Source organism: Salmo salar, chromosome 08, assembly GCF_965601325.2.
Source record: "Salmo salar chromosome 08, fSalSal1, whole genome shotgun sequence".
Lineage (NCBI taxonomy): Eukaryota > Metazoa > Chordata > Actinopteri > Salmoniformes > Salmonidae > Salmo > Salmo salar.
Genome location: NC_138298.1, coordinates 8,083,644 through 8,095,000, shown reverse-complemented (window position 1 = coordinate 8,095,000; position 11,357 = coordinate 8,083,644). Strand labels below are relative to the sequence as shown.

The window sequence follows — 11,357 nt, the reverse complement described above, 5'->3', positions numbered from 1 at the left end:
TTGCTCCTAGACGTTTCCACTTCACAATAACAGTGCTGACAGTTGACCGGGGCAGATCTAGCAGGGCAGAAATTTGATGAACTGACTTGTTGGAAAGGTGGCATCCCATGACAGTGCCACGTTGAAAGTCACTGAGCTCTTCAGTAAAGCCATTCTACTGCCAATGTTTGTCTATGGAGATTGCAGAGCTGTGTGTTCGATTTTATACAACTGTCAGCAACAGGTATGACTGAAATAGCTGAATCCACTAATTTGAAGGGGTGTCCACATACTTTTGTCTATATAGTTTATCACTCTCGCCACCGAAATAGCCAAATGGTAGAGGAATGTAACTTGAGGAGTGATTGCGGTCCTAAAATAACCTTAAAGGGGACTCACTAATTATAGACAATTTTATTTAGAAAACACTCTAATATAATATCTAATGTAATATCTTGTCATATGTTTTATACTGGTTTGAGTGGAATTTGCAAGGTAATGTTTGGTTTGATTGGAATTTGCAAGGTAAGGATATGGCATGATTGACCCGGTGTTATTTTGACCCCAACGAAGTTCACCACGCGAGCCTGCTGCCCACGACTTTCCCTGTGATCACAAAGCCGTGGAAGGAACCACACCAAACCTGTCAATCAATCCCAGTCACATCTGGGAAATTATGAGTTGAAACCAGTCAATGATATTCCAAACATTTTAACCAGTTTTGCCTGCTGGAGACAAATTACCTGGAAATACCAGGACTAAGGGTACAGGTGTCAAATGCTATGTACGTAAAACACATTGATAGTCATTATGAACTGCAATCTAAGTTTATATCCAAATCACCTGAGAAACATTTTCAATCTGTTCCCCTCTTTTGCTCAGTCAACTCCAGGGGACACTGGAATCCAACAAGAAGAGGATGTTAGACCTCAAACAGATGTCCATTCAGCTGGATCAGAAATGCCAAGATCCCTGCAAGGATACTGTGGAAATCAAACCCACTACAGGGAAAGGTAAAATCAACAGCGTTCTGCAGGTCGATCCCCATTTCATCAGAGGTTGCTCAACCCTGCTCCTGGAGAATTCACTCTACATAACAGTCATTTGTCCTTGTTGCGTGTTTAGTCAGAAGCGAATCAAAGGCATCAATCAATAGAGGCTGAGCAGATTTGTCCCAATACAGTTATTTGGATGTACTTTGTGTCACGGCTGTCGAAAGGAGCAGACCAAAGTGCAGCGTGGTTGTAGTTCCACATTTTATTAAATCCATGAAACTTTGCAATACATAAATAACTGAATTGACAAAACAACAAACCGTGACGCAGAGAGAAACAAACACTACTCAAAATATAATAACACACAAAACCCAGGAAGAAAAACCCCTACTTAAATATGATCTCCAATTAGAGACAACGAGGACCAGCTGCCTCCAATTGGAGATCAACCCAAAAAAAAAACATAGAAATAGAAAACTAGAACTAAACATAGATATAGAAAACATAGAACATAAAACAAAACACAAAACACCCCCTGTCATGCCCTGACCTACTCTACCATAGTAAATAACATCTTACTATGGTCAGGACGTGACACTTTGGAAATGGTTAATGAATTCATTTGTTAATATCATGTGTTGGCATTTATAAGTGATATTCTTTATGCAAGGGGTATCAATCCAGTTATATGGATGCACTTTAGATTAGTTCAATTCATTTGTTTATATAATTTATTGGCATTTATAAATTATTCCATAAATAGGTATAGCTTTAATTTAAATGATCAAAAAACGGCTGTTAATAAATACCACAGAGTATTACCAGGGACAAGGGACAATAATCAACAATGTGCAAGATCATAAGAACATAATCAACACAATCAGCAAGGTAATAGAGCTAGAGCTCATTTTCATCTGGAACAGGCTAAAAGCAGAATCAAAACACTACAAAACCGTTGTGCATAACGCATTGCCTTATGGGAACAGTAGTCTTTGTTATTAACATGTAACAACATGATCATGACATGTTGTTTTTCTCGTATTAGATTGCCAGGATATTGCCAACAAGGGTGCCAAAACCAGCGGTCTATACTACGTGAAGCCACTGATGGCTAAGGAGCAGTTCCTGGTCTATTGCGAGATCGACAGCTTCGGCCGCGGCTTTACCGTCCTGCAGAGGGTACGTGTGTTCATTATGATTGGCTCATGCAGGGTTCAAACCCCCAACCCCACCATGCTCCAACCCACTGAGCCATTGGAAGTTGGAACCAGGGTTGGAGACAATTCTATTTCAGGAAGTAAACATTCCAATTGGAATTTCAGTTTCCGGATTGACTAAAGTGAAATGGTATTGACCCAAACCTGGTTGTAACCACATACTGTATTATTATCATAACCACCGTCCAACATATATCTCCACAGAGACGTGATGGCAGCGTAGACTTCAACAAGGACTGGGTCCAGTATAAGGAGGGCTTCGGCTACCTGAGCCCAGATGACACCACCGAGTTCTGGCTGGGCAATGAGAAGATGCACCTGCTCTCCACCCAGTCCTCCATCCCATACGTGCTGAGGATCGAGCTCACTGACTGGGTGGGCAACAAGAAGTACGTACTACTAAATTCTCTACTAAGGCTACTACTAGTGCACGCTTAGGGCCTACATTCCCCCTCCTGAATAGAAAATGGTGTTCAAAATGTAGTGGGAACAGCTCAAAGTCTTATCCCAGCAGGTAAAACTGGTTCCAAGGATGTCACTCCAACCTGTTGTAAGAATGTTATAATGACATTGCAACCAATCCAATTATGTGGTGTCTAGGTTTCATACTTTAAAAATGCTATAAATACTGTATTTCGCTATTGTCAATTCCCCCTCAAAGTTATTGGGGGCTTGGCATCATTGGTCTTGCCTATATGACACATTTACTCGCATAATTCTCTCCACTAAATTAATGAAATATATAGGGGCAAATCTTAACTTCAGCAAGTCAAATTTTCACTTTATCATTAATGTCAATAGGAGACTAAGTTGAAATTTGACTTAGGGCGAAGTTAGGATTTGCCCCTTTAATATTTTTAGTGGTGAAATATTTAGTGCTATTTAGTACCATTTTTTATGAGGAATTGTGGAAATAAGTAGCAGTAAGCTGTTTCTTGGTGAGGTGTCTAACCTCAAAATAACATGTGTTTCCACTCATCAAATCACATTTTATTTGTCACATACAACAGGTGTAGAGTCGTGGCCAAAAGTTTTGAGAATGACACAAATATTAATTTCCACAAAGTTTGCTGCTTCAGTGTCTTTAGATATTTTTGTCAGATGTTACTATGGAATACTGAAGTATAATTACATGCATTTCATAACTGTCAAGGGCTTTTATTGACAATTACATGAAGTTGATGCAAAGAGTCAATATTTGCAGTGTTGACCCTTCTTTTTCAAGACCTCTGCAATCCGCCCTGGCATGCTGTCAATTAACTTCTGGGCCACATCCTGACTGATGGCAGCCCATTCTTGCATAATCAATGCTTGGAGTTTGTCAGAATTTGTGGGGTTTTGTTTGTCCACCCGCCTCTTGAGGATTGACCACAAGTTCTCAATAGGATTAAGGTCTGGGGAGTTTCCTGGCCATGGACCCAAAATATCAACGTTTTGTTCCCCGAGCCACTTAGTTATCACTTTTGCCTTATGGCAAGGTCCTCCATCATGCTGGAAAAGGCATTGTTCGTCACCAAACTGTTCCTGGATGGTTGGGAGAAGTTGCTCTTTGAGGATGTGTTGGTACCATTCTTTTTTCATGGTTGTGTTCTTAGGCAAAATTGTGAGTGAGCCCACTCCCTCAGCTGAGAAGCAACCCCACACATGAATGGTCTCAGGATGCTTTACTGTTGGCATGACACAGGACTGATGGTAGCGCTCACCTTGTCTTCTCCGGACAAGCTTTTTTTCCGGATGCCCCAAACAATCAGAAAGGGGATTCATCAGAGAAAACGACTTTACCCCAGTCCTCAGCAGTCCAATCCCTGTACCTTTTGCAGAATATCAGTCTGTCCCTGATGTTTTTCCTGGAGAGAAGTGGCTTCTTTGCTGCCCTTCTTGACACCAGGCCATCCTCCAAAAGTCTTTGCCTCACTGTGCGTGCAGATGCATTCACACCTGCCTGCTGCCATTCCTGAGCAAGCTCTGTACTGGTGGTGCCCCGATCCCGCAGCTGAATCAACTTTAGGAGACGGTCCTGGCGCTTGCTGGACTTTCTTGGGCGCCCTGACGCCTTCTTCACAACAATTGAACCGCTCTCCTTGAAGTTCTTGATGATCCGATAAATGGTTGATTTAGGTGCAATCTTACTGGCAGCAATATCCTTGCCTGTGAAGCCCTTTTTGTGCAAAGCAATGATGACGGCACGTGTTTCCTTGCAGGTAAACATGGTTGACAGAGGAAGAACAATGATTCCAAGCACTACCCTCCTTTTGAAGCTTCCAGTCTGTTATTTGAACTCAGTCAGCATGACAGAGTGATCTCCAGCCTTGTCCTCGTCAACACTTACACCTGTGTTAATGAGAGAACCACTGACATGATGTCAGCTGGTCCTTTTGTGACAGGGCTGAAATGCAGTGGAAATGTTTTTGGGGGATTCAGTTCATTTGCATGGCAAAGAGGGACTTTGCAATTCATCTGATCATTCTTCATAACATTCTGGAGTATATGCAAATTGCCATCATACAAACTGAGAAAGCAGACTTTGTGAAAATGTATATTGGTGTCATTCTCAAAACTTTTGGCCACGACTGTAGACCTCACAGAGAACTGCTTACTTACCAGCCCTTAATAACCAACAATGCAGTTCAAGAAAGGGTTCAGAAAATATTTACTAAATAAACTAAGGTAAAAATAGTCAAATTAAAAGTGTAAACAGTAAAAATAACAATAATTGAGGCGATATAAAGGGGGTACCGAGTCAATGTGCGGCGGTACACGTTAGTCGAGTTATTTTGTGCATTTAGATAGGGGTAAAGTGACTATGCATAGATAATAATCAGCAAGTAGCAGCAATGTAAAAAGATAGGGGGGGTCGTGTCAATGTAAATACTCCGGGTGGCCATTTGATTAATTGTTCAGCAGTCTGATGGCTTGGGGGTAGAAGCTGTTAAGGAGCCTTTTGATCCTAGACTTGGTGCTCCAGTACCGCTAGCCATGCGGCAGCAGAGAGAACAGTCTATGACTTAGGTGACTGGAGTCTTAGACAATGTTTTGGGCCTTCCTCTGACACCGTCTAGTATATACAGATGAAGTCGGAAGTTTACATACACTTAGGTTGGAGTCATTAAATCTCGTTTTTCAACCACTCAACAAATGTCTTGTTTACAAACTATAGTTTTGGCAAGTCAGTTAGGACATCTACTTTGTGTAACAATTGTTTATAGACAGATTATTTCACTTTTTCCTCCAAACATAAAGATGGTCATTATGGCCAAACAGTTCTATTTTTGTTTCATCAGACCAGAGGACATTTCTCCAAAAAGTATGATCTTTGTCCCCATGTGCAGTTGCCAACTGTAGTCTGGCTTTCTTATGGCGGTTTTGGAGCAGTGGCTTCTTCCTTGCTGAGCAGCCTTTCAGGTTATGTCGATATAGGACTCGTTTTACTGTGTATATAGATACTTTTATACCTGTTTCCTCCAGCATCTTCACAAGGTCCTTTGCTACCAAATACTAATTGAGTGCATGTAAACTTCTGACCCACTGGGAGTGTGATGAAAGAAAGAAAAGCTGAAATAAATAATTCTCTCTACTATTATTCTGACATTTCACATACTTAAAATAAAGTGGTGATCCTAACTGACCTAAGACAAGGAATTTTTACTAGGATTAAATGTCAGGAATTGTGAAAAACTGAGTTTACATGTATTTGGCTAAGGCGTATGTAAACTTCCGACTTCAACTGTAGGTCTTGGATGGCAGGAAGCTTGGCCCCAGTGACATACTGGGCCATACGCACTACCATCTGTAGCGCCTAATGGTCAGATGCCGAGCAGTTGCCATACCAGGCGGTGATGCAACTGGTCAGGATGCTCTCGATGGTGCAGCTGTAGAACTTTTTGAGGATCTGGGGACCTATGCCAAATCTTTTCAGTCTCCTGAGGGGGAAAAGGTGTTGTCATGCCTTCTTCATGACTGTCTTGGTGTGTTTCGACCATGATAGTTCGTTGGTGATGTGGACACCAAGGAACTTGAAACCCTCAACCCGCTACACTACAGCCCCGTTGATGTTAATGGGGGCCTGTTCGGCTCGCCTTTTCCTGTAGTCCACGATCAGCTCCTTTGTCTTGCTCACATTGAGGGAGAGGTTGTTGTCCTGGCACCACACTGCCAGGTCTCTGACCTCCTCCCTATAGGCTGTCTCATTGTTGCCGGTTATCAGGCCTTCCACTGTTGTGTTGTCAGCAAACTTAATGATGGTTTTGGAGTCGTGTTTGGCCACGCAGTCGTGGGTGAACAGGGAGTACAGGAGGGGACTAAGCACGCACCCCTGAGGGGCCCCAGTGTTGAGGATCAGTGTTGTAGATGTGTTGTTGCCTACCCTTAACACCTGGGGGCAGCCAGTCAGGAAGTCCAGGATCCAGTTGCCTGAGGGAGGTGTTTAGTCCCAGGTTCCTTAACTTAGTGATGACCTTTGTGGGCACTATGGTGTTGAACGCTGAGCTGTAGTCAATGAACAGAATACTCACATAGGTGTTCCTTTTGTTCAGGGGGGAAAGGGCAGTGTGGAGTGCGATTGAGTCATCTGTGGATATGTTGGGACGGTATGCGAATTGGAGTGGGTCTAGGGATTCTGGGATGATGGTGTTGATGTGAACCATGACCAGCCTTTCAAGCACTTCATGCCTACCGACGTGATTTCTACGGGGCGGTAATAATTTAGGCAGGTTACCTTCGCTTCCTTGGGCACAGGGACTATGGTGGTCTGCTTGAAACATGTACTTAGGTATTACGGACTCGGTCAGGGAGAGGTTGAAAATGTCAGTGAAGACACTTGCTAGTGTGCTTTGAGTACACGTCCTGGTAATCCATCTGGCCCAGCGGCTTTGTGAATGTTGACCTGTTTAAAGGTCTTGCTCACGTTGACCTGTTTAAAGGTCTTGCTCACATCCGGAACGGCTGGTGCTCTCATGCATGCTTCAGTGTTATTGCCTCGAAGCGAGCATAAAAGGGATTTAGCTCGTCTAGTAAGCTGGCGGCTCCATTTTTAGCCCTTAATAGTTTTCAAGCCCTGCCACATCCACTGATTGAATCCTACGACATCGGCTCTGACAATCTTAGTCCTGTATTGACGCTTTGCCTGTTTGATGGTTTGTCTGAGGGCATAGCGGGATTTCTTATAAGCGTCATGATTAGTGTCCCACTCCTTGAAAGCTGCAGGTCTAGCCTTTAGCTCAGTGTGGATGTTCCCTGTAATCCATGGCTTCTGTTTGGGATATGTACATAAAGTCACTGTGGGGACGACGTCGTCAGTGCACTTATTGATGAAGTCGGTGACTGAGGTGGTATACATAAAGTCACTGTGGGGACGACGTCGTCAGTGCACTTATTGATGAAGTCGGTGACTGAGGTGGTATACATAAAGTCACTGTGGGGACGACGTCGTCAGTGCACTTATTGATGAAGTCAGTGACTGAGGTGATATACTCCTCAATGCCATTGGATGAGACCCGGAACATATTCCAGTCTGTGCTAGCAAAACAGTCCTGTAGCATAGAATCTGGTAATCTGACCACTTCCGTATTGAGCGAGTCACTGGTACTTCCTGCTTTAGTTCTTGCTTGTAAGCAGGAATCAGGAGGATATAATTATGGTAAGATTTGCCAAGTGGAGGGCAAGGGAGAGCTTTGTATGTGTCTCTGTGTGTGGAGTAAAGGTGGTCGTAACTTTTTTCCCCTCTGGTTGCACATGTGACATGCTGGTAGAAATGTAGTAAAACAGATTTAAGTTTGCCTGCATTAAAGTCCCCTCGTCTCAAACCTCTGGATTTTAGTTTGCGGAATAAATTTTCTGGTGCCAAGTTGCATAGCTGAAAGAACTGGCCTCCACAATCAAAGCAAACAACGTATTCTACTTTGTGGCACTGGTTTTGGAAGCCAATACTGAAGCCGTCAGGCTAATATGCTGCATTTTATATGAATACTTGTCTCCTGTGTGTCTAGTGTCGTGGACACAGGCATATGCACCACAGTAGGCATGGGTTCAAATCCGACCCAATGCCTTTCTGACCTGCACCGCTCCTACCTTTGTTGTCTTCTTCTCACTGTCTTATTTATTCAATAAAACCACACACATAAAAAATAGCTAATAATGAAATGTAATTTCTTTCTCTAGGTATGCCGACTACGCCATGTTCAAAGTGGGTGCGGAAGTCGACATGTACCGCCTGACCTATGCCTACTACTACGGCGGTGACGCGGGGGACGCATTCGACGGCTTTGACTTCGGAGAAGACCCCAGCGACAAGTTCTACACGTCTCACAACGGCATGCAGTTTAGTACCAGCGACAAGGACAACGACAAGTTCCAGGGTAACTGTGCTATGCAGGACGGCTCCGGTTGGTGGATGAACCGATGCCACGCTGCCCACCTCAACGGGAAATATTACCAGGGTAAGGACACACATGTGTACACTCTCACACACAGACACATGCACATTCTTGCATTTTTCTGTTAAAGAATACTACTCTCCAAATAACATGAACCATACTACAGTTTTACATGTATGCAAATCACTACCAGCCTATACCAATGTTAGTTTTGGGGGTTCTCTGACATTTTTACTGTTACCTTTCCAAGAAGGCCACATTTATGAGTAGGCCCAACACTGTGACTTTCTTTCTTGTAACAAACTTTTCATTGACACTTCTGTCTTTCCATCCCTAGGTGGGAAGTACACGGAGAAGGACGCTGGCGAGTCAGGCTACGACAATGGCATCATCTGGGCCACGTGGCACAGCCGCTGGTACTCCATGAAAGAGACTACCATGAAGATCATCCCCACCAGCAGGATCACGGCGGGGGACGGACAGCAGACCGGAGGGGTCAAACAGTTTGGAGGCCTGTAACATTACTGAAACATATACTGCAATATTGTCTTCGCTAGAACTTTCCCGGACACAGATTAAGCCAAATCCTAAGAAGCACATGGAGAATCTCTATTAAACATGTAGTCCAGGACTAACCTTAGGCATGAAATGTGTCTTGAAAAATGGCCCTCTGTCTTGTTGTATCTTTGTTTTATTGGTTCGATCAATTTCGTTTTTTGTCCTGTTGCCCAAAATATTGTCTATGATCAAATCGCTGTTGTTGGACCTTGGAAGATTGGTTTGACGTCTTCTATTTAGCACCTGCTGTTAGAACAAACTTTATCTGGTGTCTATGGAGTTTTATTAGATCTGGTTGGTTTAACCAATTAATAAATGTTGTATTTTTCTAAATGTAGATACCCCTGCTCCGACTACATGATCTAAGACAGGGTTTGAACCTGGGTGGTCTGAAGGCCATAAGACTGTGTAAGCTCTCTGAGCTAAAAACCTAGGCAATAGCTCTGGGAGCTAACGCAAGTCTTCAAGTCTCAGGCCAAGGCACTGAATCACCTCAGTTACACAAGGGTCTAGCATTTAAAAGACCATGCCCATTTCTTTATTGTACTTTCCCTGATATTCATTCCTGGTACCGCTTGTAATTGTGCTAAATATGATAATTGATACCCACATTTATATGACATACAGAGAAGGCACTGTGCTGGGAAGACTTAACTAATCTCATTCAACTATTTTTAACTATTACAGATAACGATTTTTAGAAGCTATTTTGATACATTGGGGGAAATTCTTGGAAATCACCTATTGGAAGTTCTTTGAACCAATATTCAAATAGCCTGGGTTGAATTCTGAGAGGATATGTCAACGGGTAAGAAAGTAACGCGATTAGGTAGGAATGGGAAGTAGGAATTTACCATATTAAAGAGGGTGTGTGTGTTTTTTCCCCTCTAAGACCAAAGTGCCCACCAAAGCCAGGTTCATGTTCAGTGTGGAGAAAACTTTCTGAAACAGAATGTAACTATTAAGAAGTCTGATATGTCCTATATGCTGTTCTATTACAAAATAAATACCTACCTGAACATAAGACTTAGTCAATTAATCAATCAATCAATCAAATGTATTTATAAAGCCCTTTTTACATCAGCCGATGTCGCAAAGTTCTCTACAGAAACCCAGCCTAAAACCCCAAACAGCAAGCAATGCAGAAGCACGGTGGCTAGGAAAAACTCCCTAGAAAGGATGGAACCTAGGAAGAAACCTAGAGAGGAATCAGGCTCTGAGGGGTGGCCAGTCCTCTTCTGGTTCTGCCTGGTGGAGATAACTTCTCTAGGGCAAGTGGGACGATTTTGTCCCACCTACGTAACAGCCAGTGGAATCCCGTGGCGCGTTATTCAAATACCTTAGAAATGCTATTACTTCAATTTCTCAAACATATGACTATATTACACCACTTTAAAGACAAGACTCTCGTTAATCTAACCACACTGTCCGATTTCAAAAAGGCTTTACAACGAAAGCAAAACATTAGATTATGTCAGCAGAGTACCCAGCCAGAAATAATCAGACACCCATTTTTCAAGCTAGCATATAATGTCACATAAACCCAAATCACAGCTAAATGCAGCACTAACCTTTGATGATCTTCATCAGATGACAATCTTATGACATTATGTTATACAATACATGCATGTTTTGTTCAATCAAGTTCATATTTATATCAAAAACCAGCTTTTTACATTAGCATGTGACGTTCAGAACTAGCATACCCCCCGCAAACTTCCGGTGAATTTACTAAATTACTCACGATAAACGTTCACAAAAAGCATAACAATTATTTTAAGAATTATAGATACAGAACTCCTCTATGCACTCGCTATGTCCGATTTTAAAATAGCTTTTCGGTGAAAGCACATTTTGCAATATTCTAAGTAGATAGCCCGGCATCACAGGGCTAGCTATTTAGACACCCAACAAGTTTAGCCCTCACCAAAGTCAGATTTACTATAAGAAAAATGTTATTACCTTTTTATGCAATTTATCTCGTAAAAAAGCGATAATATTCCGACCGGGAATCTCCTTTTCGGCAAACAGAGGAAAAATCACAAAGACGGGGGCAGCCAGGGCACACGCCTAAGCCCACAGTCCCTTGATCCGCCACTTGAGAAAGGCGATAATGTGTTTCAGCCTGGGGCTGGGATGACGACATTCTGTTTTTTCCCGGGCTCTGAGCGCCTATGGAAGACGTAGGAAGTGTCACGTTAGAGCAGAGATCCTTTGTAAAAGATAGAGATGGCAAA

At 42.8% G+C, this 11,357-nt stretch overlaps 1 protein-coding gene across 1 annotated transcript in view; it reads left to right on the top strand.

Annotated features, from left to right (window-relative positions):
• The window catches only part of LOC106609923 (fibrinogen gamma chain-like), a 35,330-nt gene extending 25,880 nt beyond the window's left edge, over window positions 1–9,450 (top strand). The window contains exons 4-8 of the mRNA XM_045722609.2: window positions 862–992; window positions 2,020–2,153; window positions 2,396–2,580; window positions 8,348–8,625; window positions 8,900–9,450. Coding sequence (XP_045578565.2) covers window positions 862–992; window positions 2,020–2,153; window positions 2,396–2,580; window positions 8,348–8,625; window positions 8,900–9,081 — 910 coding nt within the window. The 3' untranslated portion in view covers window positions 9,082–9,450. The remainder of the gene's footprint in view (window positions 1–861; window positions 993–2,019; window positions 2,154–2,395; window positions 2,581–8,347; window positions 8,626–8,899) is intronic.
• Window positions 9,451–11,357: the final 1,907 nt, after the last annotated feature.